The 25,973-nt window shown below is 44.7% G+C and overlaps 1 protein-coding gene across 1 annotated transcript in view; it reads right to left on the minus strand.

Annotated features, from left to right (window-relative positions):
* The window catches only part of LOC147425155 (protein TOC75-3, chloroplastic-like), a 113,180-nt gene extending 91,736 nt beyond the window's left edge, over positions 1-21,444 (minus strand). The window contains exons 1-2 of the mRNA XM_086499382.1: positions 21,308-21,444; positions 19,959-21,105 (exon numbers count right to left, since the gene is read on the minus strand). Coding sequence (XP_086355508.1) covers positions 19,959-21,105; positions 21,308-21,318 — 1,158 coding nt within the window. The 5' untranslated portion in view covers positions 21,319-21,444. The remainder of the gene's footprint in view (positions 1-19,958; positions 21,106-21,307) is intronic.
* Between the last annotated feature and the right edge of the window lie 4,529 nt (positions 21,445-25,973).

A 25,973-nucleotide genomic window follows, 5' to 3' on the forward strand; every position in this document is an offset into this window, starting at 1 on the left:
ATCCCAGAGAGTATTGGCCCCAAACCTTGGCGCCCCTTTCGGTATTGCTTTATAATACAAGCCGGTACTCCAAACTCTGCACCTTCTGCAAGAAGCATGCCAGAGAATGAGCCCTAACCTCATATTTAAAGGCCCTTGGCTTGAAAAGCAGTTTACATGAAAAGCCTTCAAACTCAAAAGCTTTTGGTCCAAACGCAATGTCAAAAAGCTGTCAGCGTAATTTACGAAAATCCGTACAACTACCACGTCATCAGCCAGCGCAAAACGCGAAAATCTGCCACGTCATCAGTTTTTGTGTGTGGATCATGCTTTATTTCCTTTGTCACTTGGGGCCCCATCGGACAGGGTCCCCATAAGTAGTAGAACTTCTTCTGTTACTTGTTCTTCTTAGGGTTTAGGCCCCTCGACCAGCATCTGCAAGTTGGCTCCATTCTTTAGGCTTTGACACTCTTGCTAAATTGGCTTTTATCTGACAGAAAATTAATTCTAAATGAATTATTGGATTTATAAGTGAGAGGGTTTTCTCGCTCGGAACACAAGAAAAATAATTCTAAATGAATATTGGAATTTTAAGTGAGAGGGTTTTTCTCACGGGAGACATCTGAGTACAGAGTATTCCTAGTGCGCCATTCAAAGTAATGATGGAAGCACTGTGAGAGGGAATATTTGTAAGGCCACCAGGAACGGGTACTTCTAATGCGTCACATCGGATGGGTGACAGGGAGCATTGGTAAGAAGTATCCGACTATCCGGGAACGGACATCTCTGATGCGTGAAGGATGGGTGACATAGAGCATCGCGACAGAGATTGTACCGTAAGTTTGGTAGGAAAGGACTAGGTGATGGGTATTCCTGATGCGTCACAAGGTGGGTGACAGGTGCATCGGAAAGGGAATATCCATAGTCGGGAGGAAATTCCGAATTGTGTTAGAATTGTGCACAAGGAAAAGCAAGCACTTCAATGAAGATGGGTTCAGAGGAAACTTTGAGGAAAAACAGATGCTTTCTAAGAAAGCAGGATTGCTTTTCGGGAAAGCAGATGCTTTCCCGCGAGGAAGTCTATGTCTGCATTGCAACTGCGCATGTGATTGCATCCAAGGACACTTCGGAAGTGCTGTGAAAGCATTGTTTTCAATTTATAAGGTTTTATTGAGATTTTGGACAGATTCAGACAATTTTTAAAGGTGATCGACCGCCCACTTAATAAGTGGGCAGCCTATGGTTAAATAAAGCAGCAAAAACCAGCCAGCGATTTCTCTCTCTTTTTCTGGAAATGCAACGATTTCTCTCTCTTTTTCTGACCGCGATCTCTACGTGAGCAGTCAATGTTCTGCTATCTTTGCCGTGGCCAGGGAGCTATAAAAGCATCACACGCCCTCTCCTTTGGGAGAGGCATAGTTACCCGGAACGCGGAACGGGAACGGCAAGGGGATCCCCACGGAACGGGGGAACGGCTAGGGGTCCAGAATGGGAACGGCGCGGAACGGGAGGTATAAAAAACACCCAAATAGTGCATTTTTTAGCTCCTTGTGTTGAAATACAAGGAGTAGTAGAGTCCTTCGACTCTAATACTCACAAAAAACTCGTTTTGAAGACCATTCAACCTTACTATGACTAGATGATGAGAGAATGAGAGAGAGAGAGAGAGGGAGAGGGAGAGAGAGCTTGAGAGCGTGAGATGGAGAGACTCCAGAGAGTGAGAGGGAGAGGGAGAGATTTGAGAGAGTGGGAGGGAGAGGAAGAGAGCTTGAAGGCTTGAAGCCTTCAACCTTGAGAGAGTGAGTCTTGAGAGTGTGAGAGGAAGAGAGCTTGAGCCTTGAGGATTAGCTTGTGGAGAGAAAGGGGGAGGGGGGTGCATTTCATGAGTCCTTGAGGCCTTGCACACTTCAAAAAGAAGCCAAAACACTACCTCAATTTTTTCAATTTTTGCCAAATTTGTTTGTAGCCGTTGGCCGTTTCGGAACGTTCTGGAACTGTTTCGGAACGGCCGTCCCGGTTTGCATTGACCACCCGGAACGTCCAGACGTTCCAGGACGTTCCGGAGCGTTCGAGAAGGGAGCTGCCCCCCGGAACGCCGGAACGGGGACTAGGGGGCGTTCCCCGGTAACTCTAGGGAGAGGGCATGTGGTGATGCCCATGGCTGCCCCAAGTGTACCAGATGTTGCCAAGACCCAATGTGCGAGTTCCCTCACGAAGAAGTGCCTAGGGAGCGCGTTCCCATCGCGACAAGCTGCTGTTTTTCTCTGTTTTCAGCCCATAAACGTCATAGACGGGGCTGATTTACGAGAAGGAACCGAAGAGCACACCTCTTGTGTGTAGGATTGGAAGAGAGAATTTTCTCTGTAGAGATCTCTTCTGGGGAATTGCTTTTCGAGCCTCGAGACTTTGAAGGTAACGATTTTCATGCTATGATCTCTAAGTATTTGTTTGCAGGTGTAGTCCCTCTAAGTGAGGGAGTAAGAGCAGAGGAAGGCATGAGCCTCTGTAGGAGAAAGCACTCTGAGGAACTAGAGCAAGATCAGCTCAAGGGTTTCGTACCCGAGTTTTAGGACGTAGATCCATGGATCCGAGAGTGGTAGACTCTCGAGTTGGGGATCCGAAAGATGAGATTGCCAAGTAAGGACTTCGTGTCCAGGAAAGCGGAGTTATTCTGCGAGAAGAGGACTCTGGAAACAGAGTCGGAAAAGAGTTGCAACGATGCCATGCCCTGAGTCTGGAAGGTGAGATCCAGAGGCGAGAACGTTGGTTCTCGAGGAATTGGAATAAGGAACGGAAGTTCTTGGAATAGGGTTTTGCCCTAGGAATAGGAAGCCAAGGCTTCCGGGAACCATCAAGTCTTATTCTAGAACGAACGTGGTAATACGTTCGGTTCAAGTGCTTGTCACAAAACGGGAGCGTACACGAGCACTTAGAAGTCTGAAAAATAAAATACTTTGTAAATGTGAGAGAAGGGAGAAGATCGACACAGTATTGGGGACCAGAAGATGGGCTGTTCCCCCCCCCCCCCCCCCCGTCAAGAGTATTCTTTATTCAGGGAGAATTTGTATACAAGCACAAGGACCCGAGGAAACCCCTCCGTTCTGTAATCTTAGACCCGAAGGTCGTTCTTTCCCGTAAAGGACTTAGGCACGAGGCCCTACTTTTCCTGTAAGGGACTTAGGCACGAGGCCGTACTTTTCCCGTAAGGGACTTATGCGTGAAGCCGTACTTTTCCCGTAAGGGACTTAGGCGTGAAGCCGTACTTCCCGTGAGGGACTTCCCGTAAAAGGGAGATTCCTGCAAAACAAACCACACAAAGCAACAACTCGCAATGCGTATCAACAAATTATACATGTCGCTCCTTGCTCGGAAAGGCGACCTCCGTACTCCGTCGTCACTGAACACTTGCTGAATTTCCTTCGCAATGACTGCTCCAACTCTCAACGCTAACTCCTCCTGCTGCTCCTGGCGTATAAAAAACTGGAACGCTGACTGCCCTTTTATAGGCCCTTGCACCCGGCGGGAATAGAAGTCGAAAAGCAAAAGCTTGGCGCCCCTAGAGAGAGGAGAGAGAGAGATCGCTGAATTCAGCCGTCCGTACAGCTTTTTGCGTAGGATTTTGGGGCCTTTGCTTTATTTTATTGATAAAGGGCTGCCCACTTAAAAGTGGGCGGCCAAACTTTAAAATAAAGTGTGAACCTGTTTAAACTTTAAAAATCCACGCAGTGAGTTAAAATCGATGTTACACAAACACATTCCAGGCGTCCCCGGGTGCAGAACACGGCACAGATGAAATGCAGACATAGCTTCCTCGCGGGGAAAGCATCTGCCCTCCTGCGAAGGTTCCTGCTTTTCGTAAAAAGCTTCCTTGAACCCATCTTTATTCTTGTGCTTGCGTTCTTACGCGTATTTTCTTACTCAGTTCGGATTTCCTCCTCACCCTACGGAACACTTTTCTGATGCACCCGTCACCCATCATGTGACGCATCAGGGGCACTCGTAACCCGGCCCTTTCCACCGAACTTACGGAAACTCCTTCGCGATGTTTTACCGTCACCCATCAAATGACACATCAGAGTTTTCCGTTCTTGATGGCATTTCCGATAGCTACAATCTTTTAACAGTTCTTAGTGTACACAATAAAATATCCTAGAAAAAGAAATTAATCATTAAAAATAAGAAAATAGTCCAATTAGCAACATCCCTCTGGCTTCTAAACAGTTGACCTCAACTGTAGTGCTTGGATACATACCTCCAGTATCTCGAGATAAGCTGCTAATTCCTCTTGCGTCATCCACTGAGCATCTAAATTCGAATAGTTTATATATACCTAGATGAATCCAGGATATACCCAGATTCACCCTTGAAGGAAAGTGCAAGGTATAGCCTCATGGTAGTCACCCACGAGACAATATAACCATCAGCTCCATCATGCATAGTATTGACTAAATACCACGACATCCCCACTAACGTCGTCAGTGCCCAATAGTGGGTGTCGAACTAGGTACAAACATATGCTCCCAAACACAACACACACCACACGCACACACACATGAGCATACATCAACACAAAGTTCAGCGTGCTGAGTTTCTGTCATGACTCCGGAGATCAAGGGCAGGACTCAGCCATAATGAAGCCTAGCACTAAGAGAAGCGTTAAATTGGAAAAATTAGCACAAAAGAAAAGTTCTTAAACTTAACCAAATACTTCCGTGTTATTTTTCCGGACTTGAGGGGCCGCTCCTGATGACTTACTATCTGCTCCGGTTGGAGTATTTCTTCTGTTTCCTCAACCTCAGGAGGTTCCTCAGCACTAGGCTGACTGGAGGCGGTCCCACATACGGCCGGAGTAAACTGACATGGAAAGCATTATGGATCCTCCAATTAGGCGGTACCTCTAATCGGAAGGTGACATCATTCACTTGCTCAGTGATCTTAAACGGCCCATAATAACGGGTAGAAAGTTTTACCACCTTCCCCTTATGAGACGCTTGTTTCTTAAGTCTTGCCTTCTCAAACTTGAGTAAGACTAACTGTCCGACTGTTAAGTCTAGATTCCTTCTGTGCTTGTCTGCAGCTTTCTTATGCTTTTCCTGAGAGCGTAGGATAGCTCTCCTAACTTGCCCGTAGGCTGTGTCCAAATCCCGGACAAATTCATCTGCTGCAAAGATCTTATCCTTAGTTAAAAGGATCGGTGGAAGCAAAGGCTTACCATAGAGAATCTCAAAAGGTGCTTTCCCCGTCGATGAGTGTATGGTATTGTTGTACGCATACTCGACAAGAGGCAAATATTTCTCCCAGTCAGATTGCCGGTCTGACACATAAGCTTTTAACATATCCAATACTGTGGAATTGGCTATCTCGCTTTGCCCGTCCGTTTGAGGATGGTAGGCAGATAAAAAATTCAACTTCGTATCAAGATTATCCATCAAGGCACGCCAAAAATTTCCGATCATGCGAGGATCTCGATCACTCACAATAGACTTAGGCATTCCATGATGCTTAAAGATCTGTGCCAGAAAAACCCTAGCCATATGATCTGCTTTGATCGTTTTCTTGATTGGTATAAAGTGTGCTTGCTTGCTAAACCTGTCCACAATGGTCCAGATCGCGTCATTTCCAGTCTAAGTTCTAGCGAGGTCCATGATGAAGTCCATGGCAATACTTTCCCAAGGTTCATTAGGCACAGGCAATGGTTGTAGCAACCTAGGTGTCTTATGCCGATCATACTTCACTTTTTGGCAAACCAAGCATTCCCTGACATACTTATTAATGTCTGCTTTAAGGCTAGGCCAAAAGAAATATCTTCCATTGCTAAGGTCGTAGGGAGAATACCCCGATGACCCGCATAAGGCGAAGCGTGTGCTTCATCCATGATCTTCTTTCTTAATGGTTCCGCCACACATATGGTCTGATGATGGTAGAGATAACCGTCCCGAATGGAATAGGGAAACTCATTCTCTCCACGATGTAGCTTTTCCCAAACGGTGGAGAAGTCTGGGTCATTCGGATACAACTCCGGTAGTGCTTCTAATTCTTGGTGATACACCGAAGTGATAGCGTTCACCCTTGGCCGCCTAGACAATGCGTCCGCGACCACTTTCTTACTCCCAGCCGTGTGAAGGATCTGGAAGTGAAACATAGACAAAAAGTTTGCCCATCTCATCTGCTTCTCAGATAGTTTCCTTTGCGTAAGAGAATACCGCAAACTCTGGTGATCAGTCTTGATCACAAAATCCGCTCCTAGAAGATAGTGCTTCCAGTTGGATAAGGCGTGAATCACCGCCGTGAGTTCCTTTTCGTAAATTGATGCATGCAACTCTGCATCCTTAAGCCGTCTGCTTTCGTAGGCCACTGCATGGCCTTCTTGGTTTAACACTGCTCCGATGCAATCGCCTGAAGCATCGCAGTGAACCTCGAATGGTTTCCTTAAGTCAAGCACTATCAAAATAGGTCCATGGCTTAGCAAGTACTTAAGCCGATCAAAAGCTCCTTGTTGTCTCGATCCCCATCTGAAAGGAATCTTCTTTTTTGTCAAGTCATGAAGAGGTCTTGCTACATGGACAAATCCTCGGACAAACCTTCGATAATACAAACATAATCCCAGGAAGCTACATACATCATGTACCGTAGTGGGAATAGGCCAATCTTCTACCACTCGGATCTTGGCAGGATCCATACTCACTTGATTGTGAGAGACTATATGGCCGAGATAGTGTATCTCTGAGAGAAAGAACTCGCTCTTCTTTGCATTCACATGCAACTCATGCTTTCGCAATTCTTGAAACACTAGGTCCAAGTGCTTCCGATGTTCCTCTTCTAACTTAGAGAAGATGAGTATGTCGTCAAAGAATACTCCCGTAAAAGCTCGATACGGGCTGAAAATGCGGTCCATCATGCGACTGAACGTCGCAGGAGCATTGGTCAAGCCGAAAGGCATTACCAAAAATTCATATAGTCCAAAGGTTGTGCGGAAAGCAGTCTTATGGACATCCTCAGGGGCGATCCGTATCTGATGATACCCACTCTTTAAGTCTATGCGACTATAGACACTTGCACCCTGCAACTTATCACGTATATCATCAATCCGGGGGATCGGAAAGCGATTCTTGACCGTGATCTTGTTTAAAGACCTATAGTCTATGCACATTCGGAACGTGCCATCTTTCTTCTGCACCAGTAGAACTGGAGAGCAGTAGGGTGAAGCATTTGGCCGTACTAACCCTTTCTCTAGAAGCTCGTTGACTTGCTTCAAAATTTTCTCTTGCTGAGCAAGACTCACCCGATAAGGGGGTTGATTGGGAGGCGAGCTACCCGTTATGAGATCTATGCGGTGGTCTTCCGGGCGTACCGAAGGTAGTTCATCAGGGAGTGTTTCCGTGAAACAATCTTTTGTATTTTTCAATAAATTGAAAACGCTTAATTTCCAGACTAGAGAGTGAATCCCCACTAGTTTTATCCTTCTCACGTGCAAAAATCAAGTAAGCAGAAACACACTTCTTCATTTCTTTCTTAATGGACATTATGACTTACAATTGGGAACTGCCAATCTCCTACATCAGCATGAATCTTTATTTTCTTACCCCCATGATCAAAGGTGAGGGTCTTTTCCACAAAATCAGGGACAGGTGTCATGTGGAAATGCCATGGCATACCCAAGATGATATCACATCCCTCGATGGGTGCCATCAAAAATGATTCGTGGTCCTTGTACTAGCCAATCCGAAGATTAAGCTGTCCTTGCACGGGAGTTGCATTGGTTGTCAACCCCTCGAATGCCGATCCGAATGTAACCGGTGTGCCAAGCTGAGCCGGTGTGAGGCACAAACGTTCCGCAATATCCAGGGAGATGAAGTTATTCGTGGATCCTGGATCATAAAGAATCAATACTCGCTGGTTGTTCAAAGACCCCCAGCCCTTCAGAAGTTGACGCTTCCCTTTCTCCGTTTCTGTGTTTCCTTGAACATCTGGAATTGAGTTCGAGCTTGGTGGAGCGGGTTCCTTCCTTGCTTTATCTTGCCTCGTAGGGGCGTGTTCTTGCCGTTGCTACTTTAGCGGGCAATCCGGTTTCATATGTCCTTTCTCGCCACAGTAGAAGCATCTTCCTTCCTCTCTGAAAGTTTGAAGTTGAGTAGGAGAGAGATACTTAGTTCGCTTGCCATTGCCCTCTGGCTTCTTAGAATGGTCATAGTCCCTAGATGGAGAACGTTTCCTTCCTTGGCCCCCTTGGTCATCGTAGACCCCTCTTTGTCTCGCACGGTATGCTCCATTTTTCTGGGCGTCCTAGTTGAGTGCAAATCCTCAACAATGATTGCTGACTCCATCATCCTCTGAAGAGTGTCGTGCGGATACACCTTCATACACTTTCGAAGCTGCGGTTGGAGACCCGCTTCGAACTTTCGTTTCTTTTCCTCGTCGGCGATCTTCATGAAGGGAGTGACCTTCAGAAGAACCGACCAATACTTGTCCACATAGGTTGTTACTCTATCATGTTCCTTCTGGGCGAGCCAATCCCATTCCTTCCGTATGTACTGCTCGAAGTCAGGCGGAAGAAACTGTTCATAAAATTCAGATTTGAATCTCTCCCAAGTTCTGGCCTGAGAACCTTCCAGAATCTTGGCTAACCACCAATTACTTGCCGTTTCCTTGAGGTGCATCCCCACATGGCGCAATTTGGATCTTTCTGTGAAGTGCCCATTGGTAAAGGCGACTTCAAACTGTCTAATGAAGGACGGTGCTTTGGAGATATCTCTCCGTCCGTTGTAGGTTTCGAACTTGATGTCCTTGTCGCCCCATTTGAAGACTCTCATGCGATGTTGAGACTTGAGACCATGCTTCTTGAATCGAGGCTTATCTTTAGGTTGATGTAGGGTAGTAGTAGTAGCGGCTTCCTTCTTCTGGCGAGAAGATTGAGAAGTAGAAGTATAATCAGGGGAGTAAGATGGAGATGAAATGGAGATGTCCTTGCTCTCGTCTAGCAAAGAGAGCGCTTTTTCCTGGCCTTTCCTTGGAGTAGGCCGCTCATTCCGATCTGCAGATCCTTTGTGCACCTCAGCACGTTCTTCTTCTCTTTCTTCCTGTGGTCTCACGCCAACAGTGTGGTCTGGATGCCCGCTGCATCGGTTCCATTCGTTCTCTTCATTCCGCCCAAGAGCTTTTGGACATCCGGCAATAGTAAGACTTGTTGCAAATTCGCAAGTTGAGCTCGCACTTATTGAAGCTCCTCTTCAACGCTTCTCCCTTGGCTCGACATGGTTCTTCCCGTTCTTCCCGGAATCGTCCTTCTTTGCAGAGAAAGAGAGGAGTCCGAGCTCTGATACCACTGTCACAAAACGGGAGCGTACACGAGCACTTAGAAGTCTGAAAAATAAAATACTTTGCAAATGTGAGAGAAGGGAGAAGATCGACACAGTATTGGGGACCAGAAGATGGGCTGTTCCCCCCCCGTCAAGAGTATTCTTTATTCAGGGAGAATTCGTATACAAGCACAAGGACCCGAGGAAACCACTCCGTTCTGTAATCTTAGACCCGAAGGTCGTTCTTTCCCATATAGGACTTAGGCAAGAGGCCCTACTTTTCCCGTAAGGGACTTAGGCACGAGGCCCTACTTTTCCCGTAAGGGACTTAGGCACGAGGCCGTACTTTTCCCGTAAAGGACTTAGGCGTGAAGCTGTACTTTTCCCGTAAGAGACTTAGGCGTGAAGCCGTACTTCCCGTGAGGGACTTCTCGTAAAAGGGAGATTCCTGCAAAACAAACCACACAAAGCAACAACTCGCAATGCGTATCAACAAATTATACCTGTCGCTCCTTGCTAGGAAAGGCGACCTCCGTACTCCGTCGTCACTGAACACTTGCTGAATTTCCTTCGCAATGACTGCTCCAACTCTCAACGCTAACTCCTCCTGCTGCTCCTGGCGTATAGAAAACCGGAACGCTGACTGCCCTTTTATAGGCCCTTGCACCCGGCGGGAATAGAAGCCGAAAAGCAAAAGCTTGGCGCCCCTAGAGAGAGGAGAGAGAGAGATCGCTGAATTCAGCCGTCCGTACAGCTTTTTGCGTAGGATTTTGGGGCCTTTGCTTTATTTTATTGATAAAGGGCTGCCCACTTAAAATTGGGCGGCCAAACTTTAAAATAAAGTGTGAACCTGTTTAAACTTTAAAAATCCACGCAGTGAGTTAAAATCGATGTTACACAAACACATTCCAGGCGTCCCCGGGTGCAGAACACGGCACAGATGAAATGCAGACATAGCTTCCTCGCGGGGAAAGCATCTGCCCTCCCGCGAAGGTTCCTGCTTTTCGTAAAAAGCTTCCTTGAACCCATCTTTATTCTTGTGCTTGCGTTCTTACGCGTATTTTCTTACTCAGTTCGGATTTCCTCCTCAGCCTACGGAATGCCCCCTTTCTGATGCACCCGTCACCCATCATGTGACGCATCAGGGGCACTCGTAACCCGGTCCTTTCCACCGAACTTACGAAAACTCTTTCGCGATGTTTTACCATCACCCATCAAATGACACATCAGAGTTGTCCGTTCTTGATGGCATTTCCGGTAGCTACAATCTTTTAACAGTTCTTAGTGTACACAATAAAATATCCTAGAAAAAGAAATTAATCATTAAAAATAAGAAAATAGTCCAATTAGAAACAGTGCTTGTATAGACTTCTCCTCAGTAATAAAGATACTATTACGGGGGGGAACCAGCCCATCTTCTGGTCCCCAGTATTGTGTCGATCCTCTCACTCTATATATCTCTCTCTATTTATTTCTCTCTATATCCTCTGGCTTCAGTACTAAGTGATAAATTCTATTTATCCGAGTTTATTTTATCTTGCTATGCACTCCGTAGGCACTTCTTCGCGAGGGAACCCGCACACTGTGGTCTTGGCAACATCTGGTACACTTGGGACAGCCATGGGAATCACCCGGAACGTCTTCTTTGCGGGTGAAATCTGCAGCAGCATCTCCTTCTTGCAAAAACTGATCTCCCCTATGGGAGAGGGCGTGTGATGCTTTTATAGCTCCCTGACCACGGCAAAAATAGTAGAGCATTGGCTGCTCGCGTAAAGATCGCGGCCGTTTTTCTTTTTTTTTTCTTTTCTTTTTTTCCCGTTCCGTTGCATTGCCAAAAAAAGAGAGAGAAATCGCTGGTTGGTTTTTGCTGCTTTATTTAATCATAGGCTGCCCACTTATTAAGTGGGCGGTCCGTCACCTTTAAAAATGGTCTGAATCTGTCCAAAATCTCAATAAAACCTTGTAAGTTAAAAACAATGCTTTCACAGCACTTCCCAGGCGTCCCTGGATGCAATCACAACAGCTGCAATGCAGACATAGATTTCCTCGCGGGAAAGCATCTGCTTTCCCAAAAAGCAATCCCGCTTTCTTAGAAAGCATCTCTTTTTCCTCAAAAGTTTCCTTGGAACCCATCTTCATTCAAGTGCTTGCTTTTTCCCGTTTGTGACAGTGGTATCAGAGCATGGTCTCTTCTCTTTCTTTGTAAAGGAGGACGACTCTGGGAAGATAGGGGAAGAAGCCATGACAAGCCAAGAGAAAAGTAAGCAAGCGGAACCCTAAGCCCTGTAGGAAAAGCTCGCACAGATGGGAAAAATTTTTATTTTTCTTTTGCGCTTTTCTGTCATAAAAAGAAAGAGAGAGAGAGAACACTGGCTGATTTGTTGCCTTATTTATCAGATGGCTGCCCACTTATTAAGTGGGCGGCCAGCATATTTTAAAACTAGTAATAAAGATACTATTACGGGGGGGGGGACCAACCCATCTTCTTGTCCCCAGTATTGTATCGATCCTCTCACTCTATATCTCTCTCTCTATTTATTTCTCTCTATATCCTCTGGCTTCAGTACTAAGTGATAAATTCTATTTATCCAAGTCTATTTTATATTGCTATGCGTTCCTGTTTATGACAGACACATCAACAGTTTGTGACACTTTATGCCACTTGGGCCCCATCAGACGGGGTCCCATAAGTTGTGGGAACTTCTTCCGCTTCTTCTTCTTCTTCTACTGCTTCTGCTTCTTAGGATTTAGGCCCCTCGGTCATGATCTGAAGGTTGGCTCCGTTCTTTAGTGACTTGACACGTCAACAATTTGTGACAAAAGAAAGAAAGGATTTTATGGAAGTGTAAAACTAAAACTTCACCATAATCAATTGCGTTGCACCTGACAACAAGGCATGATGCCAAACCCCATGTATGGTAATATCCACTTACAGCTAGAGTTTTAGAGTACTCAAGGCCAGTTTGGGGTGCTACAGGGCAATTTTGGTATGGCTGGAGTTTCCAATCAGCAAGGAAATATGGCACAAAGAATCCAAAATGCAAATGGCTAAGGAGCACAGATGATCCCAACCACTATATCCATGTTGCACACCCTTCCCTATGACAATTTGACAATGCTTGACAAGCCGAAACCATACAAAGAAGGTGGTGCAACTATAAAGTTTGACACATTCAGTGGTTTTGAAGACAAGACGAAGGCTCTTATCTTCCTCCAACAGTTTGATACTGCTTATGCAAGAGGGGATTTTACAGAGGCTTCAAAGGTCCGGAAAGCTGCTACTTTCTTAAAAGGAAATGCGCATTCATGGTGGACGACTTTATTGATGCAAGGACAGACACCCGTCACATGGGTTTACTTCAAACAGAAGTTTGCATCTGCATAGCTATCAAATGAGTTTGAAGTTGATGTTATGATAGATTGGCACCAACTCAATGCGGCTGGCACAATTGGAAGTTTTGTAAAGCGCTCCTTTCAATTACTTCCTATAGATTTGTGCCATTGATAGAGCAGATAGAGAAGTATAGTTGTGGGCTGCCTAAAGGGCTTACAGATTATTGTACAAAGAACAGAGTGACCACCCTTACTCAGCTAATGGATGTTGCCAGCACTGGTCATGCCTTGTTGAAAGAAGATATTGAATTCCGAGGCAACGTAACAAGGGGTCAGTGTCAAAGGATGGCGTTTGAATGGATCCTGCCAAGGTTGATGCAATCAAGCCATGGCCAGCTTTAAAGACTGTGCATGATGTCCATAGCTTCTTGAAATTGTGTTCCTATTACAAAAAGTTGATACGTAATTTTGTCGAGATTGCTTCACCCCTACATGCTTTGCAAAAGAAAGAGATTACTTTCAAATGGACACAAATAGAGACTTAGCTTTTAGATCTCTTGAAGGAAAAGATGAGTTCATATCCAATAATCGTTTTACGGGATCTCAGGATGTCACGTGACACATCCAACCCTATGTGTCCGTGGACAAGCTACATCATGATCAGGGTTCAATCAGTCCAGTCAGTCTAGATTTAGAAGTGATCTGGCACTTTTGCGAGTCTATTCGTAGACCGTGCATGCCCAATCACTTGGTATAGATGCATATCCTCTGGTTGCACACAGCATGATCATCGGAATTCCCATCAAAATCCATTAGCATCAGTTAGGGGAATTTTCCGGTGGATTTAGCCTATTTTCCTATTTATTGGTATTTTCACTTATTATTTTTAAGTGACTTTCCAACAAAAGTAGGTAGGGCAATTTTGCTAAGTTAATATATAAGCAAACCCAAGTTAGCACTTTCTGGCAGAAGAGGCAGTAGGAGCTTCCCGCTCAACAAGCAACTTCTCGGCAGAAACCCCCCTCCCCCCCCCCCCCCCCCAGCAGTAGACCCTCGCCATCCCCATCCCTCCCTTGGCGTTTTTCACAGCATTATACACCGCCTTGAAGTCACCCCCCTTCTGGCGACAGTTCTCTACAGATCAGCCCAAAGGCTTAGCGTTTTGGGATATCAGCCCATCAGCAAAAATGCCAGCAAAGCAGATCAGCCTTTTAGCGTTTTTGCATTGCTGCCCCTTCAGCATTTTGATTTGCAGATACCAACCAGCCTAGCGTTAGTAAATTCCAGCCACATAGCATCGGATCTGAAGCATTTCCCAACCAGCAGAACCTCAGCCATGACAGCGTTTTGGTAGCAGATACTCAGCCCATTAAAACGCAGATTTGGACCTACAGTTCAGCATTTTTGGACCAGCCATATCAGCGTTTTGATCAGTAGATTTCAGCCTTGAAGAAAACACAGGTTTTCAGCCATGACGCAGTAGCAGATTCCCCCAAGTCGGTTGCAGATGATCCATTTTCAGCCATAGAAACGCAGCTAAAACAGTCATTTTCAGCCACCAAGAAGACCACCGAATTTAGCCCTAGAAGATCATAGATTTCAGCCTTAGCCGTCGTCATCACCGTCGTGGTCATCGGCATCGTCCCATTGCATCAGTCCATTGCATCCGCATTGTACACCTTTTGTGCAATCAAGTTAGACCACTCTCGCCGACGAGAGTGGGGCCTTCGGAGGAGGGTTTTACAACCTCTCGGTGTCGTATCTCTTCTCTCTCCTTCTCTCAGTCTCATTCACTTGCACGCACAAAATCCACTCACTTTGTTCGTGATCATAGCACTCTCCATAAGACGGAAAGCTCTCTCTTCCCAAAGAACTAAAAGGAACCTTGAGCAAATATAGATCACTAATCTTGAGAAAATACAACATTCATTCCGTTGCACCTAACATTGGTATCAAAGCTTTGGCAATGTTCTGTATCACTTAAGGAAAGAACCACAAGAATCACAAGAATTTTTTTTGCTTGTTGCGGTCACACGAACCCAAGTTCGCTTGGGCGTGTCGATTCCTAATCGTGTTTTTGAAGAGTGACAGGAATCCCAAGAAAGAAGGGCTTGTCCAGCCTCCCCTTGTGTCTCTTTTCAATCATTGAGAGCGGACCGTGCACTTAGCGGCTGGCCAATCGACGTAAGGTGGGAAAAAGCAACCTTGGTGTGAGCGCAAGGCCGCCAAGGGGTGCACCCGCACAAAAGAGTAGAACTCGGGTGAAGAGAAGATCCTTCTCTAACACAGATTGCAAGCGAAAGAAACAAGAACCTCAAGACCCGCAAGATCCTCAAGAACCTCAAGAACCCAAGACCCCCCAAGAACCCAAGTTCCTCATGAACTTAAGAACCCAAGACCACAAGAACCCACGACTTCAGAATGATCATCACTCGAAGCGGAATGGATACTTCGCTTGGAGGTGATGAGCATGAGAGAGGCAAAGAAGAATTTTACCCACCAAAAGGTTTTTCCGACCCTCCCCCTTTACCATCTACGACAAGGATTGCACTAACTCCTATGGAGGAGTTGGACCAGATGTTTATGGAAGAGAATTTAGAACGCGAAGCAAGAAAAGCAGAAAGAGAAGCAGAAAGCAAGGCCTATGAAGAACAAATGGCAACCATAGATCGTGACTACGAAGAAGAAATGGCAGCCATAGAGCGTAAGTACGACTTGGAAGAAAAAATAAGACAAGCAAAATTTGATCGAGAGAACAAGGCAAGACAAGCAGAATTTGATCGCAAGAACAAAGCCCTCAAAGAAAAGAGCGACCAAAACAACAAAGAGTTCTGGCGACTTTATTCTCAAGTTCAGGCACAAATGCAAGAGATTTGGAAAAAGGAGACCCTCTCAGTCTCTTCTTCTCCAAAGCATGATACACGGGATTTGCATGATTGTGTGAAGCATGATGATGATTTGAATGACAATGATTTGCACGATGATTTGGTTGACAATGATAAGCATGATGATTTGCATGATCAAGATGTGATTTCTCACAAGCATGATGAGTTGCATGAAGAAGATGTGATTGTTCACAAAGATGATGTATTAGTGGATGCTTTTACTGATCTTGACTTTCGAGTCGAGGTCCAAAGAACCCCCACAGGACAATTCGATCATTCAGGAAGAAGCGATCTTGGCTCTCGAGCCTATGTCCAAAGAGCCCTTACAGGAAGTATCATGTGTTCGCATGATTGATACGCACGCATTGTTCGAGTGTTTCATTCGTGATCATTTCTTGTATTTTAGTCAGCATCTTTATGTGATCCCTTTTCCTAGGCATGACATATTGTACGTTGAGCACGTTTCACTCATGAATGAGCACGGATGTATGCGGATTTTTCATGAAAAGCTGAAAAGTATGTATGTAAGGAAGTCATATTCCATGTCTCTTCCTTGGCATGACACATTTGTAGAACGAGCACATGAAAGTATGAGCACCAAGCATGGGCATTTCCGTTGTGAATTGCCACACTTGATTGATTTAGATCAAAAGAGAAAGATTCGATCTCATTGTTTGCGTGCGTGTGGTGAACGGTTTGGCACTCGGTCTCTTTGTTCATCTACATTGCAAGCACACTCTTTGAGGAAGACAGGATTTTTTCCACTCACTATACATGAAATAGTTATGTTCATGGCTTTGTGTTGGAAATGGTTTCAGGAATTTTCAGCCATGGAGATTCTTGAAGAAGAAACAAGCATGACACTCGACGAGGTTGAAGCATCGAAGGAGCCACAGAAGACTTTTGTGTCGCTTTCGGCGCGGCCCAAAGAAGCAAGCGTTGCAGACCTTTATAAAGTTCAAGTACCGCACGACCCACACATCAGAGTGGGCCGGCGAAGAGTCCCTTCCAGGATTCCAGATGCTATTGGCGATCTCCCTCGACGCCATACAGTTCGGTACCAGTACCTCACTTTGAAAAGGAGGGGATGTCATGTCACACATCCAACCCTATGTGTTCGTGGACAAGCTACATCATGATCAGGGTTCAGTCAGTACAGTCAGTCTAGATTTAGAAGTGATCTGGCACTTTTGCGAGTCTATTCGTAGACCGTGCATGCCCAATCACTTGGTATAGATGCATATCCTCTGGTTGCACACAGCATGATCATCGGAATTCCCATCAGAATCCATTAGCATCAGTTAGGGGAATTTTCCAGTGCATTTAGCCTATTTTCCTATTTATTGGTATTTTCACTTATTATTTTTAAGTGACTTTCCAACAAAAGTAGGTAGGGCAATTTTGCTAAGTTAATATATAAGCAAACCCAAGTTAGCACTTTCTGGCAAAAGAGGCAGCAGGAGCTTCCCGCTCAACAGGCAACTTCTCAGCAACCCCCCCCCCCCCCAAGCAGTAGACCCTCGCAATCCCCATCCCTCCCTTGGCGTTTTTCACAGCATTATACGCCGCCTTGAAGTCACCCCCCTTCTGGCGACAGTTCTCTGCAGATCAGCCCAAAGGCTTAGCGTTTTGGGATATCAGCCCATCCGCAAAAACGCCAGCAAAGCAGATCAGCCTTTTAGCGTTTTTGCATTGCTGCCCCTTCAGCGTTTTGATTTGCAGATACCAACCAACCTAGCGTTAGTAAATTCCAGCCACATACCATCAAATCTGCAGCGTTTCCCAACCAGCAGAACCTCAGCCATGACAGCGTTTTGGTAGCAAATACTCAGCCCATTAAAACGCAGATTTGGACCTACAGTTCAGCGTTTTTGGACCAGCCATATCAGCGTTTTGATCAGCAGATTTCAGCCTTGAAGAAAACATAGGTTTTCAGCCATGACACAGTAGCAGATTCCCCCAAGTCGGTTGCAGATGATCCCCCATTCTCAGCCATAGAAACGCAGCCAAAACAGTCATTTTCAGCCACCAAGAAGACCACCGAATTTAGCCCTAGAAGATCACAGATTTCAGCCTTAGCCGTCGTCGTCATCGGCATCATCCCATTGCATCAATCCATTGCATTCGCATTGTACACCTTTTGTGCAATCAAGTTAGACCACTCTCGCCGACGAGAGTGGGGCCTTCGGAGGAGGGTTTTACAACCTCTCGGTGTCATATCTCTTCTCTCTCCTTCTCTCAGTCTCATTCACTTGCACGCACAAAATCCACTCACTTTGTTCGTGATCATAGCACTCTCCATAAGACGGAAAGCTCTCTCTTCCCTGAGAACTAAAAGGAACCTTGAGCAAATATAGATCACTAATCTTGAGAAAATACAACATTCATTCCGCTGCACCTTACACAGAAAGTCGTTTGTCGGGCCACCTCCAAAAGCCGCCAAGCTATTATCATAATTCTTAGCGAACTTATAGATATCCCGTAGTGATCGATTGCATAATACCCAATTTTGATATGTTGGCGGCAATTCGAAAAGGTACGTCGTATGCACGATGGCTGTAGGGTCGTAAAGAGCCTTCGTTTTATGGAGAATATCTTTGAAGGCCTGTAGCGTCCAAAGTTTGCTTTCCCATTTCGCATCAAAAAAGTTTCTTACAGCACTCGATCCTATCAACCTACACAAAGCCGGTACGAAAGATCGGTTGAACTCCGGCCTAGGTTGTGGGTTGCGCTCGTAACCCAGCCCACCAAGAGTAGGCCTTCCCCTTTAGCATGAATTGAAGTTGCCCAAGACGTTGGGCATCAGTAAAATGATGCATATCAAAATGAACCACGAGTCCATAGCGGTATCTTCATTCTCTTTCATTTTCCCTTTGAAGGGATCGGGATAGAGTTAAAGAGGCAAAGTACCCATGGTGTAGGCGAAAACGGGTTCTACCTAGAGCGCAACTCCACGAGTTGCTATTACAAACTTGGGTACCCCGAGTCGGAAATCTGGCACGACACACGAGAAAATCACTTAAAGTACTTCACAACTTATCACACTTTTGAAATAGAGTTGACATAGCCCGGCGATAAATACCAATGCACAGATCCATATAGTATAGACGTACCGTACGGATTCATTCCATACGTACATACAATCCAAGTTGGACGGACCTTTAGCTTTTCATTTATCCAACCTTTGGCTTTTCAATTATCCGATCCGTTGGATTATAAAAAGAAGGACACCCCACTTTTAGAGTTGATTTGTGTTATGTGCCTCACATTTAGGGCTGATTTGTGGCCCTCTAGGTACCGATATATGTTCCCACACCCCACACACACACAGATATACATCAATACAGAGGTCCTCGTACCGAGTTTCTATCATAGCTCTAGAAATGCAAGACACACTCTCAAGCCTAGCACCAAAAGCAATACTAAATAGGAAAAATTAACACAAAAATGAGGTAGTTGACAAGGCATACACACCATAGAAGATAGAAAGAATTAGCACAATATCAATTGGTCATAACTCAGATGAAAACTTCACGGCATGAAGTCTACATGTCTGCCATACAACGAAAAAAATTATGCCTAGATAATCCACGATAAGACAAAATTCACCCTTAAAAGAAAGTGCGAGGTATAGACTCGCTCACAAGACAATATAACCATCAGTTCCATCATGGATAGTATTGACTAAATACTACAACATCCCCACTAACATCGTCAATGCCCAATAGTGGTTGTAGAACTAGGTACCAATATATGCTCCCACACACACATATTCACCAAGTTTTTGTCATAACCCTAGAGATGCAGGGCAGACTCGGCCATAACGAAGCCTAGCACTAAAAGAAGCATTAGAAAATGAGGTACTTTAGTGCCAGTTAGTGTAGGCTATGCTCGCTCGTTTGCAGGCCCGAAACTTCTTCACAAAGAGGCCTCGCGATCAACAGATATTTTCATGTCGTTTCAGAGTAAAGATTGTAAAAGCTTTAAAGAATTCATTTTGTAAACCAAAAGCACCTGTTCAGGTAACCCCCTCTCCACAAAAGAAAGTGCGAGGTATAGACTCGCTCACAAGACAATATAACCATCAGTTCCATCATGGATAGTATTGACTAAATACTACAACATCCCCACTAACATCGTCAATGCCCAATAGTGGCTGTAGAACTAGGTACCAATATATGCTCCCACACACACACACACATATTCATCAATACAAAGGTTTGCGTACCAAGTTTTTGTCATAACTCTAGAGATGCAGGGCAGACTCAGTCATAACGAAGCCTAGCACTAAAAGAAGCATTAAAAAATGAGGTACTTTAGTGCCAGTTAGTGTAGGCTATGCTCGCTTGTCTGCAAGCCCGAAACTTCTTCACAAAGAGGCCTCGCGATCAAAAGATATTTTCATGTCGTTTCAGAGTAAAGATTGTAAAAGCTTTAAAGAATTCATTTTGTAAACCAAAAGCACCTGTTCAGGTAACTCCCTCTCCACGATCCGCATATTCGTGTTTCCTTCACAGGGAAGACCCATCTTGTCTTGAAATTGCACAACCAACTTTGTAATGTCACCCTCCACAATTTCACAAACAATTTCTTTGGTGTTGAGGTTACCAAAGTTTACCACCTGTGCACAAGCAAAACCGTTATCATGATACCACCTTTGAATACGATCTCTGATCGTTTGCAAGATTCTGGCTGTGACCCGCCTCTCTTGCCTGAGCCAGGCACTGATGTCGCTCTCCACTTTATTCGGAAGTATGACTGGTGTAGTCCTTCTTAGTCGTTGTTTATATTCTTCCTCCTGGGTCTTTATGAACGCTTCCCTCTCTTTGTCAGTCATGCGTGTAAAATCTACATCAGGCGGCTTGGATTGAGGAAGCAATCCCACATTTACACATCGTACAGCTTCAGAAGGCTGCCATTCACTCTCCACAAAGCTGACCCTCATCCTCAAAGTTCCATCACTTTGAGGTAATCCATCTAAAGTTACGCTCTCAAACATCCCACAACTAGACAAATTCTCAAGCTCTGTTTGAAACTGAGCTGTGGTAAAGATGCTTCCTGGCTTCATCGTGATAAGCTCATAAAAAGGATCATCTAGCCCTACAAGTTTGCCTGTCCGATTATCCAGCAGGTCCACACCAGAAATTTTGTATCTTTTGTTTGCATTTAACTTTGAGATGTTGACTGGCGATCCCAATTTAAGCCCATGAGAATCGTAATTTTTTTCTGGATCCTCAGAATTGGCAAAGGCCATGAAGCTTTCAAAGCATCCTTGCCAGAATCCACCACCGCCTCCCCCACCTCCACCAAAGCCACCACCATTCCAACCACCAAAGCCACTTCCTCCTCCACTCATTACCTGCAATGCACAACCTCCGGCAATGCCACTCATGGTCCCTATTGTTGCTAAGCCCACGTTTTTCATGGAAATATGGAAAGGCTTCGATCTCTTCGATGCCAAGCTCTCATGATTCAGGTCCAAAGAAGTCTCACTTTTAATATGGAAAATACCCTTGCTTCCGTGTGATGCCACAGAAAGGCTGCCAGAAAGTTTTTGATGAACACCTGTGTGTTTGTGCTCTGGGACTGCAAGATCCAAACTTGTTTTCAACCTGGAAAAGCCAACGGTTTTAACCAATTTTCCATCATAGCCATTCACGTATGCAAATGTATGAGCAAGTGTGTGTGAGAGCCAGTGTGCAGTATGCAATGTGCATATATCCAACGTGCAACATGCAAGTCAATGTGTCTGTGTGTGCGTGTGCGTGTGCGTGTGCGTGTGCGTGAGAGCGGCTTAGAGGACAAGGAACCCACATGGAGGCCATCTCCGAGAAGACGCTTCGCTCGCCCAGCTCGTGCAGGAGATGCTACACTCGTGCTGGGACAGGGTTTAGGCCATTTTTTAGTAGAGTACCATACCATGGGTTTTCGCGAAAAGTGAGAAAAGTGAAGTCTCAATTAGGTTTTTAGGTATGTTTTAAGCAATAGATTCTTTCTCTCTCTCTATGAGCGATATACCTTTACAAACACACGCACATGTATACGTATGTGTGATGTATGTACATATGTACATACATGCACGTACACAAATTTTATTACAGTATCATCTCACTGTTTTTAATAAAATTCAATTTTTTGCATGAGGAAGTGTATGCAATGCACCATTGTGATTTCATTCAAAAAGAGCAAAAAAAAAAAGGTGTGTCAGTTTAAGAAGGCTTTGTGTGAATGAAAGCAAGTTTGGTATGTTTGATATGAAAAGATTCATACTTACTTGACTACAAATGGTTTTCTTAATAGTCCAACTAAGAACATTTTGGATGTCAAACTTGCAACTGATGAATTTTTGATTATTGAGCTCTATGTCGATGACATGTTGCTCATTGGATCAATGAGGAACGTATTGTTGATTACAATGGCAAGATTCTTCTCTCTCTCTCTCTCTCTCTCTCTCTCTCTCTCTCTCTCTCTCAAATTGTTATACACTTTCAATATTGAGATCCACTAGGGATATGACGCTCTACAACCATTGTCAAAAACCAATGTTGTGGCGGTGCAATTCCATCATCACGTGCAACCAAACGAAGGCCCTACATAATTGCAGCTATCATGATCAAGCTTTGCTCCAACCATCTTGTAGATCCCCAATACCATAAAGCATCTCTATATGCTTGATCACCACACGTACACCTACTAGCATCTTGAATATGTTGCCACACCTATTGGCTTGGTAACACAAAAACCCAAAACTTCAAAGCCGTGATTCTCAGAGGCATTCATCACTTAAGAAAAATGGAGATTTGCTACTAATTACACACATAATCAAGGCATGCACCAAGAGAGTCGAAAGATTGAAATTAAACTTGAATTTTGAACTAACAAAGAATACGCGATTGCACCTTTAAATAGGGCTAGAGTAAGTAGTACAAGGGTATATTACAAGTGCATGTGACTCCAAAATCACTTCCAAATCACTCCCATGAATCATGGGTCGAACCTTGAAGTGTCATGCGAAGGGCCAGGGCCAAGGCCCAAAACTCACACTGGTGCTATATTTATATGGCTATGAGCCTATCTATAGTGAGGGGGTGTCAGGCCTAGGGTAACATTGGGCAGCCTAAGGGCCACCAATGGCATGCGATAAAGGGGGTCCTATTTTTAGAAAGACCAGGGGTCTATATAGGACATGATTGGGTGGTGAGTTGCATGGTCTAGTCCCCTCTGGTCTCAAGTTGGTATCAGAGCCCGAGGGAGAGCAACCATGGAGGAGGGGAGAAGTATGAAGGAGTGGAAGAAGCATGGTGCATGCATGGTCTCTCTCTCTCTCTCTCTCTCTCTCTCTCTCTCTCTCTCTCTCTCTCTCTCTCTCTCTCTCTCTCTCTCTCTCTCTCAAATTGTTATACACTTTCAATATTGAGATCCACTAGGGATATGACGCTCTACAACCATTGTCAAAAACCAATGTTGTGGCGGTGCAATTCCATCATCACGTGCAACCAAACGAAGGCCCTACATAATTGCAGCTATCATGATCAAGCTTTGCTCCAACCATCTTGTAGATCCCCAATACCATAAAGCATCTCTATATGCTTGATCACCACACGTACACCTACTAGCATCTTGAATATGTTGCCACACCTATTGGCTTGGTAACACAAAAACCCAAAACTTCAAAGCCGTGATTCTCAGAGGCATTCATCACTTAAGAAAAATGGAGATTTGCTACTAATTACACACATAATCAAGGCATGCACCAAGAGAGTCGAAAGATTGAAATTAAACTTGAATTTTGAACTAACAAAGAATACGCGATTGCACCTTTAAATAGGGCTAGAGTAAGTAGTACAAGGGTATATTACAAGTGCATGTGACTCCAAAATCACTTCCAAATCACTCCCATGAATCATGGGTCGAACCTTGAAGTGTCATGCGAAGGGCCAGGGCCAAGGCCCAAAACTCACACTGGTGCTATATTTATATGGCTATGAGCCTATCTATAGTGAGGGGGTGTCAGGCCTAGGGTAACATTGGGCAGCCTAAGGGCCACCAATGGCATGCGATAAAGGGGGTCCTATTTTTAGAAAGACCAGGGGTCTATATAGGACATGATTGGGTGGTGAGTTGCATGGTCTAGTCCCCTCTGGTCTCAAGTTGGTATCAGAGCCCGAGGGAGAGCAACCATGGAGGAGGGGAGAAGTATGAAGGAGTGGAAGAAGCATGGTGCATGCATGGTCTCTCTCTCTCTCTCTCTCTCTCTCTCTCTCTCTCTCTCTCTCTCTCTCTCTCTCTCTCTCTCTCTCTCTCTCTCTCTCTCTCTCTCTCTCTCTCTCTCTCTCGCTCTCTCTCTCTCTCTGTGAGACGCGGGAAAACACCCTTATATGTATGAGGAGTTGAAGTCGACCATCATGGGAAAGAACCCTTACATGTAGAGGGAGTCGAGATCATTGCCAACCCGTCTACAAGTAGGCTTGATCGATTTGTGCTAGAGGGAAGCATCTTTCGTGAGGGAGGCTTTCTCTCCCGGACTCACTACAAAGCATGGGGAACATGGTGCTTTCTGTTGTGCTGCTTGACAGGGCGCCATGTCTTGGAGTAGAGATTTCACATGCGGGTGCCCAAGCTCGGCGGCCCTTTTGATTACAAAATTTCATAAGGGAGGGTGCTCGTGACAACCCCCCAGCTCTATCCACAGACATGAGAGCTGAAGCAAGGACATCGGCAAGGGCTTTAGTAAGGGCATCAACAAGCAGAGTATTTCCAGGAAAAATTTGTGAAGGGAAGCGATCTACATCGACATTGTCGACTCTTCAAAGATTGCAAAGTGCGGCATGAGGAGCGGTCGGCGGGCTAAGGACCCAACAAAGGACCATTCTGGCAAGGATACCTCGGCAAAGAGCCTCGGTAAGGCCGTCTCAACATGACTCAAAATCAGCAAAGGCAAGGTTAAAATTGACAAAGGTAAGGTCTTTGGACTAGCTAAAATTGTGTCAATTGAGTCGGGTTAGCATGGCTCTAAGCATGACCATGTTTTTTGGCAAGGCCATCCATCTATCCTACAAGATTCAAGGATTTTAAAAATCCGGCTCTCCCACTTCATGGACTTAAAAATCTAGCAAGTACAGCTATTAAACGTGAGAGTTCTTTGCCATTCAAGCAAGGCTGGTTATTGTAGCCGCCAAGGCGATATTATTCGAAGGTACACCTACCTTAAGCGAGGCACAACACAAGGGCTATAAGCCATCCAACAGATTACAAGCCGCCACGAAAGCATAAGGTTTGTGATAGTCAGCGGAGATTTCAATAAGGAAATGAAGACTACGACGATGTGCAAGGCTTAAGATTACAACGATATCCAAGACATTTCGCAGGGTGTTCCAATATCAACATGGTCATCAGGTATCCTAATTCATTTAAACTCGGTATTTATGTCTATGCATTGGGTGCATAGTCACTCCAAAGCAATTACAACTTGCCAAAGTGCAGGCAAAATAAGTACATGAAGTACATTGAAAGCACAATCATGCCAAAGGATACGTTGGCTTTTGATGCTAGGGGTGATGGTTACAAAAATTGGTAAGTACCTTAAATTTAACTTTCAATTTTGAACTTATTCCATTTTGCAGGATTCTGCAATGCCAATTTGACAAGCAAATGTTGGTTTGGTCAAGCAGAGTGTGGCACTTAGATTGCATTTTATAGCTAAGCTTCAGAAGCTATCGCTTGTAATATTGGGCAATATCCTTGCAATCTCATGCTTCTAAATATGTTGCATGATTCAGCAAGGCCGTTCCTCTAGGAAAGATTGATAGTGTCAATTCTCTTTTACTTTGACATTTATGTGTCAACCCGAGCACCTGTTAGCTAAGAGCAATCATGCTTAGTTTTGTCTCATCTTCTTGATGAACTTATGCGAACCACGGCTTCATTTCAAGGAATATTTCATATAAGCTTCCAAAGTTTGGAATATGCTAATATCATACAAACTTGGGGGAACATGGTAAAATGTCTACCTGCTTTTTATTACAGGTCAATATGAAACAAGTCCCGAGGGCATACAAGGTACATCCAATAGCTCTAAATGTCTCATCATACATGGCTACGGGCCACATTCTAGCAAAGGTAACTGCTCTCAAAGGGGTGACAAGGGTAGACAATTGCATGTTCTAGTTGTATTCATACATGGCTACGAGGCACATTCTAGCAAAGGTAACTACTTTCAGAGGGGCGACAAGGTTAGAAAAATTCAATTTCTACTTGTATTTTCGTCTTTAACATTTCATTTCAAAAAGATTTATTTGTTGTGCAAAGCAAAGTGCTTTGACATACTTACTACAAAGCAAGGTTTATATTCAGTGCCACATTACTATCCATTGAATTAGGATCAAGGATAATGGCACGCAGGTTTGGCAATACGAGGATATAAGCTCACAATTATGGTTTGCAATGACCAATTGTCATGTTTCCATGCCAGTACACATCA

This window comes from Adiantum capillus-veneris, chromosome 25 (genome assembly GCF_014529385.1).
Source record: "Adiantum capillus-veneris isolate H3 chromosome 25, ASM1452938v2, whole genome shotgun sequence".
Taxonomy (NCBI): Eukaryota; Viridiplantae; Streptophyta; class Polypodiopsida; order Polypodiales; family Pteridaceae; genus Adiantum; species Adiantum capillus-veneris.